This window comes from Mobula hypostoma, chromosome 7 (assembly GCF_963921235.1).
Source record: "Mobula hypostoma chromosome 7, sMobHyp1.1, whole genome shotgun sequence".
Taxonomy (NCBI): Eukaryota; Metazoa; Chordata; class Chondrichthyes; order Myliobatiformes; family Myliobatidae; genus Mobula; species Mobula hypostoma.
The window spans coordinates 122,675,500-122,697,296 of NC_086103.1; the positions used below are offsets into that span (position 1 = coordinate 122,675,500).

The following is a 21,797-nucleotide window of genomic DNA, read 5'->3' on the forward strand; positions in this document are numbered from 1 at the left end:
CTTTCATCCATGAGTTTATCTGAAAGAGTCTGAAATGTTCTGTGTATCTGTTTCTGCCATCACCATGGTAGTATATTCCATGCACCTATCACTCTCTACAGTGCCTATAAAAAGTATTCACCCGCTTGGAAGTTTTCATGTTTTATTATTCTACAACATTGAATCACAGTGGATTTATTTTGGCTTTATTGACACTGATCAACAGAAAAAGATTTTTGTGTCAAAGTAAAAACAGATCTCTACGAAGTGATCTAAATTAATTACAAATTCATTATAATTGGGGGCCGAGGGAGAAGGGGGGACTCACATAAAATCTCAGCTAGAGCTTGCCAGAAGGCATATGGAAGACTCTGAAGTCAGCTGGAAGAAGGTTCTGAGGTCTGATGAAACCAAAATTGAACTAACAGCAAAGTTAATGTCCTGGAGTGGCCAAGTCAGAGTCCAGACCTCAATCCAATTGAGAATTTGTTGCTGGACTTGAAAAGGGCTGTTAACTCACAATCCCCATACAATCTGACAGAGCTTGAGCAGTTTTGTAAAGAAAAATGGAGAAAAAACTGCAGTGTCCAGTTGTGCAAAGCTGATAAGAGACCCACAGATTCAAGGTTGTAATTGGTGCCAGAGGTGCATCTACTAAATACTGACTTAAAGGGAGTGAGTAATTATGCAATCAATTATTTTGTGTTGAGTAATTGTAAAAAAATTTAGACAAATATGTTTTCACTTTGACACAAGAGAATCTTTTCTGTTGATCAGTATCAAATTCAATGTTGTAAAACAATAAAACATGAAAACTTCCAAGTTCAATACTTTCTATAGTCACTGTATGTAAAAAGTAATTACTACATCTGACGTTCACCCTATGTTTTCCTCCAAACACCTTAAAATTCTGCCCCCTCCAAATAGCCCTTTCAGCCCTGTGGAAAAAGTCTCTGACTGTCTACTCTATATATGCCTCTTATCATTCTCTACACCTCCATCGTCACCTCTCATCCTCCTTCGCTCCAAAGAGAAACTCACTAACTCATTCAAAAGTTCAAAGTAAATTTATTAACAAGGTACATACAGGTTACTATATACTACTTTGAAGTTCATTTTCTTCCAGGCATTTACAGGAAAGATAAAGAAATATTTTTTTGTAGATTCTATTGTATAAACAAAGATTGACAAACAACCAAGGTGCAAAAGGAGACAACAGTGCAAATGAGAAAAAAGTAATACTGAGAACATAAACGTGAGTCTGTAGGTCATAGAACCAGTTGAGAGGTGTGTTCAGTGAAGTTATCCACATCAGTTCAGGAGCCTGGTGGTTGTAGAGTAATAACTGTTCCTGAAGCTGGTGGTGTGGGTTCTAAAGCTCTGTACCTCCTGCCCAACGGTAGTCGTGAGAAGAGAGCATGGCCTGGATGGTAGGGATCTTTGATGGATGCTGCTTGTTTGTGGCAGAACTCCATGTAAATGTACTCTGTGATGGGGAGGGCCTTGCCTGTGAGGGACTGGGATGTATCCCCCACTGTCTGTGGTATTTTCTGTTTCTGGGCACTGTTTACCTGTACAAGTTGGTCAAAGTTTTGGTGACATGCTGAGTCTATGCAAACTTCTAAGAAATAGAGATGCTGCCATGCTGCCTTTGTGATGGCACCTGCAGTATGTGCTTTCCCCAGGTGAGATCCTTTGATATGTTGGGGCCAAAGAATTAAAGCTACTGACCCTTTCCACCTTTCATCCCCTAATGAACACTGTCTTACAGATTTCTGACTTTTTCCTCCTGTAGTCAATAAGCAGCTCTTTAGTTTTGCTGATGTCAGGTGTGAGTCTGTTGTTGTGACACCATTCAACCAAATTTTCAATCTCCCTCCTATATGCTGATTCATTACCACCTCTGATTGGGCCATCAACAATGGTGTCATCAGCAAACAAATACAACATTGGAGCTATACTTAGCCACAATCATAGATATAAGGTGAATGAAGCTGGGAGCTAGACACACAGCCCTCTGGTGCACCTGTGCTGATGGTGAAGTGTTGTTAGTCAGTATTAACTGGGGCCTGTCAGTGAGGAAATTGAGAATCCCCAGTTGCCCAGGTCTTACAGCTTAGTGATGAGTTTCGAGTGGATGGAAGTGTTGGCTACAGCTCAGCCTTCAATGAGGAGCATCTTTATGTATGCATCCTCATTGTCCAGGCATTCCAGAGCTGAGTGAAGAGTCAGTGAAATGGCTTCTATTGTTGACCTGTTGTGGTAATGGGCAAATTGGAGTGGATCCAGGTCACTCCTCAGGCAGGAGTTGGTATGCTTCATGACTAACCTCATGAAGCACTTTATCACTGTGGAGTAAGTGCTGCTGGATAATGATCATTGAGGCAGGGCACCATGTTCTTCATAGGCACCCGTGTAATTGATGCCTGAGTAAAAGCAGTGGATACCTCGGTCTGCCAAACTGAGGGGTTGAAGTTGTCCATAAACGATCCAGCCAGCTAATTAGCACAGTTTTCAGTTCTTGGCTAGGTATGCTGTCTGGACCGGATGTTTTGTATGGATAAACTCTCCTGCATGATGCCTCACATTGGCCTCCAACACTGAAATCACAGGGTCGTCAGGAGCTGTGGAGGTTCGTGAAGGTGCCTCTGTGTCCTGTCGGTCAAAATAATTATTGTCACATATATTCTTCGCTACATTGACGACTACGTTGGTGCTGCTTCCTGCACCCATGCTGAGCTTGTCAATTTCATCAACTTTACTTCTAACTTCCACCCAGCCCTCAAACTCACTTGGTCTATCTCGGACACTTCTCTCTCCTTTTTAGATCTCTCGGTCTCCATCTCTGGAGATAGACTGTCCACTGACATCTTCTATGGGCCCACTAACTCTCATAACTACCTCGACTATACCTCTTCCCACCCCGCCACATGCAAAAATGCTATTCCCTATTCCCGTTTCCTCCATCTCCGCCCAATCTGCTCACAGGATGAGGCTTTCTGTTCCAGGGCATCTCAAATGTCCTCTTTCTTTAAGGATCGTGGTTTCCCTTCTGCCATTATCAATGGTGCCCTCACCCACATCTCCTCCATTTCCCACACTTTGGCCCTCACTCCATCCTCCCGTCAACACAACAGGGACAGAGTTCCCCTTGTCCTCACCTACCACCCCACCAGCCTCCGGATCCAGCACATTATCCTCCGCAATTTCCGCCACCTTCAACAGGACCCCACCACTAAGCACATCTTTCCCTCTTCACCCCTCTCCGCTTTCCGCAGGGGTCGTTCCCTCCGCGACTCCCTGGTCCACATGTCCCTTCACACAGATCTCCCACCCGGCACTTATCCCTGTAAGCGTAAGTGCTACATCTCCTCTCTCACAATTACTCAGGGCCCCAAATAGTCCTTCCAGGTGAGGCAACACTTCACTTGTGAGTCTGTTGGGGTCATCTTTTCCTTCTGGTACTCCCGGTGCGGCCTCCTCTACATCGGTGAGACCCAACGCAGATTGGGGGACCGCTTCATCGAGCACCTCCACCAAACTCAGGCTGGAAAAGCAACACCTCATATACCATCTGGGTAGTCTGCAGCCCCTTGGCATAAACATTGAATTCTCCAACTTCCGGTAATTCCCTCCCCCTCCCTTCTCCCAACCCAGTTTCACTCTGCCCCCTCCTCCAGCCGCCTATCACCTCCCTCATGGTTCCACCTCCTTCTACTACCCATTGTGCTTTCCCCTATTCCTTCTTCACCTTTCCTGCTTATCCACTCCCCCACCCCTTGATCTTTCCCCTTACTGGTTTTTTCACCTAGCACCTACTAGCCTTCTCCTTCCCACCCTCCCCCCACCTTCTTTATAGGGCCCCTGTCCCCTCCCTCTTCAGTCCTGGCAAAGGATCTCAGCCCCAAATGTTGACTGTTCGTTTCCGAGGATGCTGCCCGACCTGCCGAGTTCCTCCAGTGTGTAGTACGTATTGTCACATATGTTGCTTAGTTTTACTTTGCAGGAGGTAATGGCATTCAAGTCCTGCTGCAATTATCGAGTGTCCCACTTTGATTCAAGTGTAGTCTGGAATTGTACTCTCCATATGAGATGGCCTTCCAGAGGTCATACCTGGGCCTCTTGTACTTTCCTGGATCACCAGTTCTGTAGGCCACTAATCTATCCCTCAGCAGATTTCTCAATCAGAATCAGGTTTATTATCACCGGCGTGTGACATGAAATTCATTAACTTTGCAGCAGTTCTATGCAATACATAATCTAGCAGAGAGAGAGAAAAAAATAGTAATAAATAAAATAAAACAATAATTAAACAAGTAATTCAATCACGTATATTGAATAGATTATTAAAAAGGTGGGCAAAAGCAGAAATACTGCATATTTTAAAAAAAAGTGAGGTTGTGTCCAAAGCTTCAAAGTCCATTTAGGAATCGGATGGCAGAGGAGAAGGAGCTGTTCCTGAATTGCTGAGTGTGTGCCTTCAGGATTCTGTATCTCCTACCTGATGGTAACAGTGAGAAAAGTGCATGCCCTGGGTGCTGGAGGTCTTTAATAATGGACGTTGCCTTTCTGAGACACCGCTCCCTGGATACTTTGTAGGCTAGTACCCAAGATGGAGCTGACTAGATTTACAACCCTCTGCAGCTTCTTTCAGTCCTGTGCAGTAGCCCCTCCACACCAGAGCGTGATGCGGCTTGTCAGAATGCTCTCACGGTACAACTATAGAAGTTTTTGAGCGTATTTGTTGATATGCCAAATCGCTTCAAACTCCTAATGAAGTATAGCCTTGCCTTCTTTATGCCTACATCAATATGCTGGGACCAGGTTAGATCCTCAGAGATCTTGACACCCAGGAACTTGAAGCTGCTCACTCTCTCCACTTCTGATCCCTCTATGAAGATTGGTATGTGTTCCTTCGTCTTACCCTTTCTGAAGTCCACAATCAGCTCTTTCATCTTACTGACGTTGAGTGCCAGGTTGTTGCTGTGGCACCATTCCACTAGTTGGCATATCTCACTCCTGTACACTCTCTCATCACCACCTGAGATTCTACCAAAAATGGTTGTATCGTCAGCAAATTTATAGATGGTATTTGAGCTATGCCTAGCCACACAGTCATGTGTATACAGAGAGTAGAGCAGTGGGCTAAGCACACACCCTGAGGTGCACCAGTGTTGATCATCAGTGAAGAGGATATGTTATCACCAATCCGCACAGACTGTGGTCTTCCAGGTAGGAAATCGAGGATCCAATTGCAGAGGGAGGTACAGAGGCCCAGGTTCTGCAACTTCTCAATTAGGATTGTGAGAATGATAGTATTAAATGCTGAGCTAATGTCGATGAACAGCATACTGACGTAAGTGTTTGTGTTATCTTGGTGGTCTAAAGCCATGTGAAAAGCCATGGAGAATGCATCTGCCATTGACCTATTGGGACGATAGGCAAATTGCAATGGGTCCAGGTCCTTGCTGAGGCAGGAGTTCAGTCTAGTAATAACCAACCCCTCAAAGCATTTCATCACTGTGGATGTGAGTGCTACCGGGCGATAGTCGTTAAGGCAGCCCACATTATTCTTCTTTGGCACTGGTATAATTGTTGCCTTTTTAAAGCAAGTGGGAACTTCTGCCCATAGCAGTGACAGATTGAAAATGTCCTTGAATACTCCTGCTAGTTGGCTGGCACAGGTTTTCAAAGCATGCCAGGTACTGCATCGGGACCTCCTGCCTTGCGAGGGTTCACTCTCTTTAAAGACAGTCTAACTTCGGTCTCTGAGACAGAGATCACAGGGTCATCAGGTGTAGCAGGGATCTTCACAGCTGTAAATGTGTTCTCCCTTTCGAAGCATGCATAGAAGACATTGAGTTCATCTGGTAGTGAGGCATCGCTGCCATTCATACTATAGGGTTTCACTTTGTAGGAAGTAATGTCCCTGCCAGAGTTGCCGTGCATCTGATATCACCTCCAACCTCGTTCAAAATTGTCCCTTTGCCCTTGAAATAGCCCTCCACAAATCATACCTGGTTTTCTGGTACAGGCCTGGGTTGCCGGACTTGAATGCCACAGGTCTAGCCTTCAGTAGACGACATACTTCCTGGTTCACCCATGGCTTTTGGTTTGGGAATGTACAGTAAGTCTTTATAGGCACACACTTATCCACAAATCTCTTTGGTCATCTTGGGCTTCTGGTTGGGGACAATTCAGAATGAATTTTTGGGGACACACTCGTCCAGGAGTACCCTTATAAAATTTGTGACGACCAGTTCATTCAAGCCCTCGAAGTACTTGAACGTGGGCCAGCTGAAGCAGTTTTGTAGCTATTCCTTTGTCTCCCATGCCCACCTCTTTGTTGTCCTTACCTCTGATGCCTTGCTCTTTAGTCTCTGCCTCTATGTAGGTGGGGGAGGACAGCCAGATGGTCAGATTTCTGAAATGCAGTCAACGGATGGAATGGTAGGCATTCTTGGTGGTAGTGTAACCTATTCCCATGAGACATCTTCTCTAATCCAGGCAGCATCCCAGTAAATCTCATAAGCTGCTTCTCTAAACTTTACAAATCCTTCCTATAATAAGGTGACCAGAACCGAACACAATACTCCAAGTGTGATCTACACTTTTACAGAACTGCAACATTACCTCATGACTCTTGAACTCAATCCTCCAATTAATGAAGGCCAACACCCCATATGCCTTTTTAACCAGCCTATCAACTTGTGTGAGAACTTTGAGGGATCTATGGATGTGGACACCAAGAGCCCTCTGTTCCTCCACACTGCTAAGAATCCTGCCATTCACCATATATTCTGCCTTCAAGTTTGAGCTTCTGTAGAGTATCACTTCATACTTTTCTGGATTGAACTCCATCTGCCAATTCTCAGCCTATCTCTCCATTCTATCAATGTCCCGTTACAACCTACCACAACCTTCTACACCACCTACAACAGCACCTACTTTCATATCATCTGCAAAGATACTAACCCAACCTTCCACTTCCTCATACATCATTTATAAAAATCACAAGAAGTCAAGGATGGGATTTGAATTCATGACTTAAGTGGGGACTGTGATACACTATTTTAGATCCTCCGTCATCCTGACTCCAATCTATATCCTTTTCTTCCTATAAAAAATAAATAGTAAGCATTAAATTAATATTTAAAGAGCATTTGCTTAGTACAGGCTTTATGTACTGAAGATTTCTTGCAATAAGACGTTTCTGATTTCTCATAAAACTGTATTTTGTTCACAGGGACTGCATCAGTGGCAGTAGCTGGCATACTGGCTGCACTGAGAGTAACCAAGAACAAACTTTCTGATCATACATTTGTCTTCCAAGGAGCTGGGGAGGTTGTATTTCTTGTTCTTGTTTTTTTTATATAATCATAACTCTTTGCTTTCCTATATTCTGAGGTTAATTTGCTGGGTATATCTTGACCTGCTGTAATATTACTTGTAGCGTTCATATCGCTTTCAGGATTTGCAATATAGAGTCATCTGGCACAGAAATGGGCCCTTTGGACTGTCATTTTTATGCTGACCATCAAGTACCCATCGAGATTAATCCTATTTACCAACACTTGGTTCATAGCCTTCTACACTTTTGGCAATTAAAGTGTTTCTCTGGATACCAAAATGTTGTGACAGTCTCTTCCTCCACCATCTTCTCAGGCAGTGTGTTCCGAGCACTAACCACTTTTAACCTCTTAAATTTGGTGCCCTCTGTTTATAGACAATATTGGAACAATGACAAATTTACTACCATCTACCCTACCTATGCTTCTCATATTTGTGTACTTCTCTGTCAGATCCCACCCTTAATTTCCACTTCAAGGAAAACAAACCCAGCCTGTCCAGTCTGTGCTCAGATAACTGAGACACTCCATCCCAGTCAATACCTTGATGAGTCTCCTCTGCACTCTCTCTAGAACAAACACACCCTTTCAATGTTGATGTGAAAATAAAAACTGCACACAGTAGTACAGATACAACCATGCCAATGTTTTGCAAAGCTGTTCATAATTTTCCCTGTTCATATGTTCTGTGGCCCAGCTAATGAAGATTAGCATCCCATTTAGCTTTTTTTTACTGCCCTGTTTACCAGTGTTGCTCCCTTCAGGGAGGTTTGGACTTGTACAGTACACCAAGCTCTCTCTTTTCCTCAGTACTCCTTAGGTTCCCACTTTTCATTGTGCATTGTTGCATCTCCCAAAATGCATCACTTAGCACTTTGTAAATGGAAATTTGTTTTAACGTATCAGAAATTCCTGTACTGCCATGTAAAATTCTAGTGCACCAAAAAAAACATTTTGAAAATGTCTCATTGACCTGTAATCAGTACGTTAATGTGTGCAAAAGTTATCAATTTTGTTAATTGATTTATTATGTGAAATTGTCCATGATTTTAGTCCTCTCATTTGAAAGTAAAGCTTAAATGGTCAAATAGTACTCGTAATTTGGCAATAAATGTGAAATCTACATCACTTGTTGTGTATTGTTGACGTATCACAGGCAGCCATGGGAATTGCAGATCTCATCATGATGGCAATGGAAAAAGATGGAACCTCAAGGCAAGAAGCTCTGAAAAAGATTTGGATGGTGGACTCAAAGGGCCTTATTGTTAAGGTAATAATATTTTTATTATTACTACATTTGTTATGTATTAAAGATAACTGTTGTTAAGGGTGAGTAAAGCCACATAGCAAAAAATAACACTGTGTTTAAACAATCACATATTATCTAATCCTAGAACAAAATTGCTTTTGCTGTCCTTGACCTTCTGGATATTAAAGGTTTTAGGATGGGAGGAACTGTCAAGCCTTTCAACATGTTTAGGATGGTTTTGCTGACAGTGATGATACTGCTTATTGTAGATGATTCCGTAGTACATGAACACTATTGGAAATGCAGTCAGCCAGATTAGTAGAGACTATTCTTTCTCAGAATAAGAATAAGATTTATTATTACTGGCTTGCATGATGTGAAATTTTTTGTTATGTGGCAGTGGTACAGTGTAAAGACATAAAGTGCTGTAAGTTACTAAAATAAATGGTGCAAAAATAAAGGAATAACAATCCTGATTTGAAAAAGGAAAAAACTTTTGCAAACAAGGAAATGAATCAGTTATCATTAAGTATTCACCATCTGTCCTCTCATGGCTGCAATATCTAAGTAACTGGCCCATCTGTTTCAGTTCAGTGAAGGTGCTTATGTTGTTCACGTTGTGTAAGGTATAGCAGTTGCAATGCTGGTAGGTGGAGTCATTTTGATTAAACTTGTAAAATTATCTCCTCTTGTCATTTTTCATGACATGAATGTTGTTAGTCCAACAAACATGTTTGAGATTACTGGATGAAGCTGCAGTCTGCTTCAATAACTGAGGAGCTGCAGATATGTTTAAACACTGAATGTCTGCAAGGTTATTATCAGATGACTTCTCCACAAATCTCTGTGTTATTGGTACCATCATTAAATGATCTATATGTGACAGAAGATTTTGAGAATTATTTGAATATGTTTATTCCTATTTTGTTATTATGAAATAACAAAACCTGAAAGTCCATTTAAAAAGCTGTATTGTTCAGAAATTAGTGTGATGCTGCTGGTCCTCTGTATGAGGTTGACATAAAAGTTCCTTCACAGATTATATTTGTGCCTTGGCTAGTCTTTGCACTTCCAAGTGGTTTTGAACATAGAGCAGAGCTAATTCTTAGTTAATGGAGATCAAGTGACATAACCAGCAAGTAAAGTCTTCAAATATGTTTCTTCTGATGTCAGCAGCTCCTGCTGGTATGGAGGACATCTATTTTCATTCCTTGTGCACTTGGACAGGATGGGCACTAGTATTGTAATGGTTTGATGCAATTCTGGATGACTGTTAGTGTCAAAACTCGTCCAGTTTTGGCACAGGTACTAAATTGTAAGCAAAACCATTGAAGGGTCAGAAGCATAAGTGATAGTATAGAAATTGATCACTCCTTAATCATTACATGTTTGATTTCAGTGCTCTTATTGACCAATAAGTTTAAATAAAAAAACTGAAGTAGGTTGAATTTGCTTTTCAGCCAAACCCACCCCACCCCCCTCCTCCCCCCCCCCAGCCCCCGGTAAGCAGTATCTGTTAAAGCGTATAAAATAGTCAATTCAACAGGCTATGTTCGTGCAATATAGTACATCATCCATAGATAACCTCTCCTCCATCCTTCCTGTTGCTTTTCCAATTCTTTTCTCTGCTTCACAGAAGGCACGCAATCAACACTTTACAAACAACCTCTTCCCCTCCATTATCAAATTTCTAAATTGTCCATGAACACTACCTCATTATTTTGTTCTTTTTTTGCACGACTTTTTTTATATTTCTTACTTTGTTTGTAATATTTTGTGTGGCACTGTACTGCTGCAAAACAGCAAATTTCATGACATCCTGTATGTCAGTGATAATAGACCTGATTCTGATTCTCTTTGTCATTATTTCCTCTTGATCTTTTTTTAATATAATTTTCAACTGGTCTTTTCTTATCCTTTCTTAAAATTTCCATGCTGACTGTACAACTAATTCATACCAATGTCTACACTGCTCCACTATCAATCTTTCCCATCCTACCGCCTACATGATCAGGTCTCCACTATCACTATCACAGTGTCCTTTTGTATGAATAATGATCTGACCTCTTATTCCTATCCTTGCCCAGTGGAATTTGTTGGGCTAGACATGTAACATGTACCGCAAAATTGTGTTCTTGTGCAGGGAAGAAGCCATCTGACCCACGAAAAGCAGATGTTTGCTCAGGATCATCCGCCAATGAAAAGTCTGGAAGAGGTTGTTCAGAAAGTTAAACCTACTGCTTTAATAGGTACATTTAAAATTCTATCGCTGTATTTGGTTTATTTCATGCTTAAATGTCAGAATTCAATAACAGACGATCTTAATTTAAAAAGCAGGTTTATAAATTTTGGGAAATAGTATTGAACCATAATATGAGGTCTTCATAATTTTAAACAAAAGAATTTGCTAAATCTTCTAAGTTATTCACTTGTGACTAGGTGTTTTTTTCCAGAATCCCAGTCATTGAGCTATTCCTGTAAAATCAGAACTGGGCCTAACTTGTGTATGTCTAAGTGTGTGTATGGTTTTTATCACAGTCACATATGTTAATAAGATTGTTTCCTTTAGTTTTCTTTGTTGGTTAAGTTGGTGACATACTTGTATTAACTGAGGAAATCAATTGGTGTTTGTTACACTTCAGTAACACCTGCTGATGTCTCCACTGATGTCACCATCACCTGCTGTGGATCTATTCAAAAAGTCTTCATATAATTTAGCTATGTTCTTTAAAAATGCAAGTGATACATTTAATATTCTAATGCTGCAGTGCTGAAAACTTACTGAATTTTCACTGAGAATTTATGCAAATGATAAATACTCAAATTTATTGCCAAAAACACTGTACAAGTGGACCACAGGTTCTATTTTTGTTTTCTGATCTCAGAAACAGGAGCTCCTGCAATATTATGCCAACCCTCTTGATTCCTTTTGAGATCGAGATCAATATCATTGAAGTAAAGGGTGCCATTCATTTGTTTCTCCTGTCAAATGTTTTTCAGTCAGCTGACTTTATTAATTTTTAAAAAATCAGATGTAAAGATTTATCTAATGATGGATTGATTAAATGATAGGTGTAATCAATGTGACTGTGTTCCAATATTCTTCATTTTACCGAATTACCCTTTATTACTGATTTTATTTAATCAAAGCTAGAATTTACCAAGGTTGACACACGTTCCCTCCCTTCATTCCTCATCCTGCAATTTTGATCAGTCTTTTGAACAGGATCTGTAGTAGGAAATTTAGAAAGAAGCATCAAATTGAGATTTTCAGCAATCAGACACCATTGAGTCTGATTGATATTGACAGTTATTGGCATGTGCTGATGTTGGCAGCTAATACAACAGGGGCATTAAATTCCGATAATGCATGTCTTTTGTTAAAAGCAGAAATAAATTCTGGATTTATTGGTGACCACTTTTTGAAGAAAAACTGCCTGTGTATCAGAACTTAACTCTTGGTAGTTTCAACTGGTTTCTAACGAGTCAGTCTGTCACGTTCTGATCCCAGAATGTTGCCTGCATTTTATTCAGTGATGAGAAAGAAAACAAGGGAGTTCCAACTTAGAGAGGAAATGTGTGCTAAACAGCTGAAATTGGTCTAATTCACATTGTAACATTCTAATAACCACAGTATTATTTAAGTTTGATGCAATACATTTAATTATCTGGAGCAGATCTTCTCAGAGGTGTGAAAAGCTGAGAAGTTACATTGTTATGCTTTGATTTTTTTTAATAAGTGACTGAAGTTACAACTGAGAAATACCTTTTTATGTTGAGATTCCTATTAATAATATTATTAGAGGTCGGTATTCAGAGAAACCTAAATCCCACAGTGCCAGGTACTTCAGGGGAAGGCTGAAATCCCAGAATTTTCACAATTTAGAACTTGCAGCTGAAGAAGCAGTACCCAAAAAGGAAACATTTGCCGTACTTTCTCCGCTCAGTTCCCTCTGTGCTTCCTCTACTGAATGGGTGTGCAAGTTTCCACCAATGGCAATGTAACTGAAAGTGTTTGCACAGACTTGCCCATTAATATGTGATTACAGTATTGTCCACACTGGCAATATAATTGCTAAATTCTACCCCAAAGAGTTTCATTATCATTCATTCTAGCAGGTTTAACAGAAACAGTGGGGCATTTTGTGAACTGTATAATGATAAATAACTTTATTCTGTCTGGGTAGAGTTACAGTGAATTAAGTGTGAGAGTGGGATTGTTGTGACAGCCATTATTATTTGATAGGCTGAGTGGTTTCGACTGGTTTTGAATGGTTTCAGGAGATGTAGAGTCAGTATGGATAGAACTGAGAAACTGTAAGGGCAAAAAGACCTTGATGGGAGTTATCTACAGGCCCCCAAACAGTAGCCTGGATATAGGGTGCAAGTTACATCAAGAATTAAATTTGGCATGTCGCAAAGATAATTCTATGGTTGTTATGGGGGATTTTAACATGCAGGTAGACTGGGAAAATCAGGTTGGTACTGGACCCCAAGAAAGGGAGTTTGTGGAATGCCTCAGAGATGGATTCTTAGAGCAGCTTGTATTAGAGCCTACCAGGGAGAAGGCAATTCTGGATTTAGTGTTGTGCAATGAGCCAGATTTGATAAGGGAACTCAAGGTAAAGGAGCTATTAGGAGGTAGTGACCATAATATGATATAAGTTTTAATCTACAATTTGAGAGGGAGAAGGGAAGATCAGAAGTGTCAGTATTACAGTTGAACAAAGGGGACTATGGACACGTGAGGGAGGATCTGGCAAAAGTTGACTGGAAAGATACCCTAGCAGGGATGACAGTGGAACAACAATGGCAGGTATTTCTGGGGAATAATACAAAAGGTGCAGGATCAGTTCATTTCAAAGAGGAAAAAAGGTTCTAAGAGGAGTAAGGGGTGACCGTGGATGACAAGGGAAGTCAAGGACAGGGTAAAAATAAAAGAGAGGAAGTATAACATAGCAAGGATGAGTGAGAAGCCAGAGGATTGAGAGGCTTTTAAGGGGCAACAGAAGATAACTAAAAAGGCAGTACCGGGAGAAAAGATGAGGTACGAAGGTAAGCTAGCCAAAAATTTAAAGGACGATAGCAAAAGCTTCTTTAGGTGCGTGAAGAGGAAAAAATTATTTTAGACCAAAGTTGGGCCCTTGAAGACAGAATGGGTGAAATCATTATGGGCAACAAGGAAATGGCAGACGAGCTGAACAGGTACTTTGGATCTGTCTTCACTAGGGAAGACACAAACAGTCTCCCAGATGTAATAGTGGCCAGAGGACCTAGGGTAACAGAGGAACTGAAGGAAATTCGTATCAGGTACAAAATGGTGTTGGGTAAACTGATGGGACTGAAGGTTGATTAAATCCCAGGGCCTGATGGTCTGCATCCCAGGGTACTTAAGGAGGTGGCTCTAGAAATTGTGGACGCATTGGTAATCATTTTCCAATGTTCTATAGATTCAGGATCAGTTCCTGCGGATTGGAGGGTAGCTAATGTTATCCCACTTTTTAAGAAAGGAGGGAGAGAGAAAACAGGCAATTACAGACCAGTTAGTCTGACATCAGTGGTGGGGAAGATGTTGGAATCAATTATATAAGATGAAATAGCGGCATATTTGGATAGCAGTGGCAGGATAGGTCCAAGTCAGCATGGATTTACGAAGGGGAAATCATACTTGACTAATCTTCTGGAATTTTTTGATAATGTAACTATGAAAATGGACATGGGAAAGCCAGTGGATGTAGTGTACTTGGACTTTCAGAAAGCCTTTGATAAGGTCCCACTTAGGAGGTTAGTGTGCAAAATTAGAGCAAATGGTATTGGGGGTAGGGTACTGACTTGGATAGAAAATTGGTTGGCTGACAAAAACAAAGAGTAGGGATTAATGGGTCCTTTTCAGAATGGCAGGCAGTGACTAGTGGGGTACCGCAAAGCTCGGTGCTGAGACCGCAGCTATTTACAATATACATTAATGATTTAGATGAAGGGATTAAAAGTAACATTAGCAAATTTGCAGATGACACAAAGCTGGGTGGCAGTGTGAAATGTGAGGAGGATGTTATGAGAATGCAGGGTGACTTGGACAGGCTGGGTGAGTGGGCAGATGCATGGCAGATGCAGTTTAATGTGGATAAATGTGAGGTTATCCACTTTGGTGGCAAGAACAGGAAGGCAGATTACTATCTGAATGGTGTCAAGTTAGGAAAAGGGGAAGTACAATAAGATCTAGGTGTCCTTGTTCATCAGTCACTGAAAGTCAGCATGCAGGTACAGCAGGCAGTGAAGAAAGCTAATGGCATGCTGGCCTTCATAACAAGGGGAGTTGAGTTATAGGAGCAAAGAGGTCCTTCTGCAGTTGTACAGGGCCTTGGTGAGACCACACCTGGAATATTGTGTACAGTTTTGGTCTCCAAATTTGAGGAAGGACATTCTAGCTATTGAGGGAGTGCAGCGTAAGTTCACGAGGTTAATTCCCGGGATGGCAGGACTCTCGTATGTTGAAAGATTGGAGCGATTGGGGTTGTATACACTGGAATTTAGAAGGATGAGAGGGGATCTGATTGAAACATATAAGATTATTGAGGGATTGGACACGCTAGAGGCAGGAAACATTTTCCCGATGTTGGGAGAGTCCAGAACCAGAGGCCACAGTTTAAGAATAAGGGGTAGACAATTTAGAACGGAGTTGAGGAAAAACTTTTTCACACAGAGGGTTGTGGTTCTGTGGAATGCTCTGCCTCAGAAGGCAGTGGAGGCCAATTCTCTAGATTCTTTCAAAAAAGAGTTAGAGCTCTTATATGGGGAGAAAGCAGGAACAGGGTACTGATTGTGGATGATCAGCCATGATCACAGTGAATGGCGGTGCTGGCTCAAAGGGCTGAATGGCCTACTCCTGCACCTATTGTCTATTAACTGGTTGTAGGGAAGATGAGAATTAACAAAATCTCATGTTGTGCCCACGCCTCATACTTAAAGCTTTGATAATGTAGAATTTGATTAGTATACAGGAAGAAGTAGATAATTCTTGATAAATCAAATTAAATGCAAGCAAGATGAATTATGTTTGGGCTTAATAAATTGGGCATAGAGCTGTTTTTATCTATTCCTTTTATACTTTGTCTATCAAACAGTCAATGTGGTATTATTTCATTTGAAGCAAAGTTTGAACTAACTTTTAAATGGCATACATCCTAATTGGTCAAACTTGCTAAATTTTGAAATTCTGCACTAGTTTAACAATTTCATTTGTAACCAAAAAGGAAGGCTCTAAATTTCCATCTCCTGATTGTGAGTCAAAAAGCCGTTTATTCTCCTGGAAAGGTGCCAGTTAACTGCAATGATGCAAATGCTTAGAGATGGGATTAAAACAGAAATACAGCAGATTTTTATGTATGTGTAGTGCATAAGACACTGGGCATCTGTTGTATTGTTCGCACATTTTTTCCTTTGGGGTTTTGTCCATTGCAACATTGGAAATAGTCATAATCATAATTTGCTAAGTAATATAATAACAATGTCAATTGATCACCAACAGACACGTCAGTCAAGATGTCTTGATTTACAATGTGAAAATACTTGAAGTACTTCAACTGTGAAAGCAATGAGCAACATGTAATTCACAGCATCCATCCCAGGATATGTGTTTAAAAATTATCCACTATAAATATATTTCCACAAAACTTGATTGCCTTTAGATTGAGATTGAGGAATCTGTAAAGCAGCTAACAACAGGAACGTGGGACTGCCTGTAATCTCAGGGTATGATTAAGGAAGTGTTTTCTCACATCTTTAGTCTGTCCCTCTCCCCCACCTTCTCTCACCACACCCTGCTCTCTCTCACCACACCCTGCTCTCTCTCACCACACCCTGCTCTCTCTCACCACACCCCGCTCTCTCTCACCACACCCTGCTCTCTCTCACCACACCCCGCTCTCTCTCACCACACCCTGCTCTCTCTCACCACACCCCGCTCTCTCTCACCACACCCCGCTCTCTCTCACCACACCCTGCTCTCTCTCACCACACCCCGCTCTCTCTCACCACACCCTGCTCTCTCTCACCACACCCCGCTCTCTCTCACCACACCCTGCTCTCTCACCACACCCTGCTCTCTCACCACACCCGCGCTCTCACACCACACCCCCCCCCCCCGGGGCTCTCATACCCCCCTCTCTATACATTTCTCCTCTTTTGTATTCTCCTCCTCTAATCTTTCACTTCATCTTCAACGCCTTGGAGAGATCTCCTTGGAGGCTAACCAGAGGGATGCCAGTATACTATGGCAGGGTCTAAATGAGATCACTGGGCGCAAAGAAAAGGCTGGGAATATCAATAACTGTGGCACTTCTCTTCCTGATGAACTTAACATATTCTACGCAAGATTCGAACAGAAGAGGAGCGTTCCACTCCCTCCGTATGAACCGGACCTGGTGGCATCGAGATTCATCATCTCCGAAGAGGATGTTAGAAGGCCCTTCCTGAAGATAAATCCAAATAAGGCGACGGGCCTAGATGGCGTCCCGGGATGGGTTCTCTGGGCCTGTGCAAGTGAGCTAGCTGGAGTGTTTGCTGACATCTTCAACTGTTCCTTCCTTCAGTCTAAGATCCCCTCGTGTTTTAAGAAGGCAACAATAATCCCGGTGCCGAAGAAGAGCAAGGTAGCATGCCTGAATGACTATCGACCTGTGGCTCTGACATCAATTGCTATGAAGTGCTTTGAGAGATTGGTTATGGCACCCATCAACCACAGCCTACCGGTCAACCTCGACGCTTTGCAATTCGCCTACCAGAGCAACAGGTCAACGGCAGATGCCATCTCTCTGGCCCTACATTCCTCCCTAGAACACCTGGAGAATAAAGACGCATATGTAAGGCTCCTTTTCATTGACTACAGCTCTGTCTTTAATACCATCATTCCAAATAAACTGATTCCTAATCTCCGGAACCTGGGCCTTAGCACTCAGATCTGCAGCTGGATCTTCAACTTCTTCACAGACAGGACCCAGGCTGTAAAAATAGGGGACAAGCTCTCCTCTACAATCACTCTGAGCACCGGTGCCCCACAAGGCTGTGTACTCAGCCCCCTGCTGTACTCACTGTACACCCATGATTGTGTAGCCAAGGTTCCATTGAATTCAATATACAAGTTTGCTGATGACACCACAATTGTAGGCCGTATCTTGGGTAATGATGCGTTTGAGTACAGAGAGGAAATTAAGGACCTGGTGGCATGGTGTGAAGACAATAATTATCTCTCAATGTCAGCAAGACGAAGGAATTGGTTGTTGACTTCAGAAGGAGTAGCTGACCGCACGACCACATTTACATTGGTGGTGCGCAAGTGGAACAGGTCAAAAGCTTTAAGTTCCTCGGGGTCAATATCACAAATGACCTGACTTGGTCCAACCAAGCAGAGTCCACTGCCAAGAAGGCCCAGCAGTGCCTTTACTTCCTGAGAAAGCTAAAGAAATTTGGCCTGTCCCCTAAAACCCTCACTAATTTTTATAGATGCACCGTAGAAAGCATTCTTCCAGGGTGCATCACAACCTGGTATGGAAGTTGTCCTGTCCAAGACCAGAAGAAGCTGCAGAAGATCGTGAGCACAGCCCAGCACGTCACACAAACCAATCTTCTGTCCTTGGACTCACTTTACATCGCACGCTATTGGAGCAGTGCTGTCAGGATAATCAAGGACACGACCCACCCAGCCAACAGACTTTTCGTCCCTCTTCCCTCCGGGAGAAGGTTCAGAAGCTTGAAGACTCGTACGGCAGGATTTGAGAACAGCTTCTTTCCAACTGTGATAAGACTGCTGAATGGACCCTGACCCGGATCTGGGCCGTACCTTCCAAATATCCAGACCTGCCTCTCGGTTTTTTTTTGCTCTACCTTACTTTCCATTTTTCTATTTTCTATTTGTGATTTATAATTTAAATTTTTAATATTTGCTATTGATTTGTACTCCAGGGAGTACAGAATCAAATATCGCTGTGATGATTGTACATTCTATTATCAATTGTTTGGCGACAATGAAGTATAAAGTATCTCCTTCTCACTGCTGATCCAGTTCCCATAGGTCAATGCAAGAATGCCAATGGCAAATTCTGTGAATCATGCAGGCCAGTTTTTAACACTCTTAAAACGGAGGACATCATGGTAACTATATTGTAATGTCCCATTAAACAGTGGTAGAATTCCATTTCCTGGGATAAATATGTCTTCTTTTCTGCAAATACTTTAATACAACAGCAATTGAGGTGAAATAATTGTTATTTTTTTTCAAGGAGTCGCAGCCATTGGAGGAGCATTTACGGAGCAGATAATAAAGAACATGGCTTCATTCAATAAACATCCGATTATTTTTGCACTAAGTAACCCTACGAGCAAAGCAGAATGCACAGCAGAGCAATGCTATCGCCTGACAGATGTAAGATCCCACCTGGTATTTGGTTACCTTCTCAATTTGAAGTAGAGGAGTTGATGAGAAACATTTATTTGTTGGATGCATTAAATCCAGGTTGCTTCCAAGTGAAATACCCTAGAGTAAAAGTTAGATTTTTTTTTAGAATACTTTAAACATTATAATGTCATAGTTTCTTCAGTCTTCATCTTCATTTTTGCCAGTCTATCTGTTGCAAATGAATGAGCATCTAATAAGACTAATTTGTCGAACACTTGAATTACATCGTTTAATTTGATGAAATAGAGTTTCTTAACCTCACTCCTTCCAACTATTTGTACCTAGCCTTATATTTTTATAATGTAGTAACAGTAGATAATCGAAGCAGGATTGGGAGGATATTTATATTAGATTCTGAGATTACATAGAGTTATCAAACTGTGAATTTGTTCTAAAATAAAGCATTTTCTTCATAGCAGTAAAATAATTGACAAAGTATTTAACAGTAGGACGTGGTTACACACCTTTTGATATGCTGATTATCAGTAATAAATGCAATCTATTTGCAGGGCCGTGGAATATTTGCTAGTGGCAGTCCATTCAATCCTGTAACCCTTGCTGATGGCCGTACCTTTGTCCCAGGTCAGGGTAACAATGCTTATGTTTTCCCTGGTGTTGCGCTTGGAGCTATCACATGTGGAATGCGGCATATAGACGATGACATCTTCCTACTTGCAGCTGAGGTTTGTGTCAATGGGTTCCCAGTTTTTTTTTAATCACAGTGCCATGTTTAATATTAAAGTCTATAAAAATGAACATGTTCTTTTGCAAAAACAAATATGCAGCTATAAGTTAAAATACATGGGCTTGGAAATTCAGTTTTGTGTATTTTTTTTCAGTGCTATGTATGTGCAAATAATTTATTTTTGGAATTTCTGCGATGTTTCTGGCTCAAACCGCTTAACTCTAGAAATTCAGTTGGACACTTCCAGTCACCAATCATACTTGTGTCTTTTCATGACAGCCATTGCTTTGGAACATTGTTCAAAGAACTAGTTCACATTGATCAAAGGAGTGACAATTGCACATCACTCTTGGAACAAGTCTATATTAAAAGGATGCATGCATAAGCATCTTCCACTCTGTAGTTCAAAATTCAAGACCTTCAAGAACTTCAGGACAAGTCCAACAGCAACAGACTGAGCATAGCCCTATTAGCCTAGGGGTTTGGAGTTGGTCACAATGACATTGGCTGGCTGACCAAGACAAAGCATGCTGGAGATGGCCAGCTCCAGGAGTAAGATGGCATGTACATCTTTTCCAGAAGGGAGAACAAAAAGGTACACCGTATTAGCTTTGAAACCCCTTTTTATTGTGCATCTCTGGAAATGCGGCTTTTTAGACCCTTGCTAGCAGCCTACTGGACTCTGTGGCGAGGAAACCCAGCTTTCTCCGCTTTCATACCTCTCGGGTGTATATGACTTTGGTCCTGCCAAAGGTTGGGATGTCTCGTATACCCAAACCCTGGTTTGTGTGAATGCTGTGTGATTTACTGCCCCTTGGCAATCGCCCGTCGGCAAGAAATAACAGATTGTACACTGCATACAATTATAAAGAAATGTATTTAAGAATGTTAACTTAAGCAAGCAGTTATTAAAGGAAAGAAAGAAAAGAAAAACAAAAAGGGCCCATTTTTCTTAAACAGTCAAATGTGTGCTTAAGTTGGAGATCATCTTGAATTTGACTGTCACTCATGCACTGAGCCCTCAGTCTGTGTGAAAACACACACCACCTTCCGAATGCCACTCAAAATCCATCTCAAACAAATGGGTCTCCTAAAGGAGTACTTGTCCTTCCTCCTTGAAGCAATTCATCTGCACAAAGCACCTTGTACAACAGGCACAGCACCCTCAGCTATCTTCCCTTCTGTCTTCTCCCACCTCCTGCCAAAGAAGACCTCGACCCACACCAGTGTCCCTCACAGAACTTCCCCGCCCAGCATTCTTCAGAACCTTCTCCCAATTCCTACCATCCTGATTGGCTGACGCCACATTCCTAAGTTGAACAACAAAGCCTCTTATCTCAGCTCAAACCCAAACAGTCTGAAAGTAGAACAGACCACTCTTACAGAACTGCTAAAATGAAATACCTACAGCATAGCAGTAAATTCTTCATCAGGGTGTTACAGTTTCAATCCCACTACCCAAAGCTGACAGTTGAGGGAGTTCTTTAGCTCATTTGGGAATAGAACCTATGCCAGGAAACCTCAGAAGTACCATAATCATGCCAATCTTTACAAAGAATACCAATAAAGTAATTAAAGTGGTCTCCATTCCAACCACCACTGGAAAAGTCATCGTTTAGGTTTTCCTCAGCTACCTCCTCCCAAGACAGTGAAGAGCTGCCCCTGGAATGGCAGTGTAGTATCTACAGTACAATGGTTAATATCTTTATCACTTGACAATTCCAAGAAAAATATTCGAAGACCATGATGTAATAAAATCCTTTCATTCCATTCGCTGAGAAATATTTGTTTGTTCTCAGAAATTCAACACATTTCTTTGCTTGCTACATAAAGTCTTGATCCAGCCAATAGGTTCAACTCAACCCCAAACTCAGAGCCAGCTGTGATCAAGAAAGGATGTATCATTACTCAAAGTCTGTTAATCTTTCTAGCTTCTATCATATTACCAGAACCAAGGTTACCCAATTTCAGTTGCTGAATTACAAAATAGGAATAATGCTTGAATATGTACATTTTTGGAAACTGATTTCCAAATCGTGGTTGCCTTATTCAAAATAAAAATTCTCTGCCATCCTTTCCCCA

At 41.5% G+C, this 21,797-nt stretch overlaps 1 protein-coding gene across 1 annotated transcript in view; it reads left to right on the forward strand.

Annotated features, from left to right (window-relative positions):
• LOC134349495 (NADP-dependent malic enzyme-like) overlaps positions 1-21,797 on the forward strand; it is a 161,458-nt gene that overhangs the window by 120,143 nt on the left and 19,518 nt on the right. The window contains exons 8-12 of the mRNA XM_063053893.1: positions 7,226-7,323; positions 8,485-8,598; positions 10,721-10,826; positions 18,855-18,997; positions 19,540-19,713. Coding sequence (XP_062909963.1) covers positions 7,226-7,323; positions 8,485-8,598; positions 10,721-10,826; positions 18,855-18,997; positions 19,540-19,713 — 635 coding nt within the window. The remainder of the gene's footprint in view (positions 1-7,225; positions 7,324-8,484; positions 8,599-10,720; positions 10,827-18,854; positions 18,998-19,539; positions 19,714-21,797) is intronic.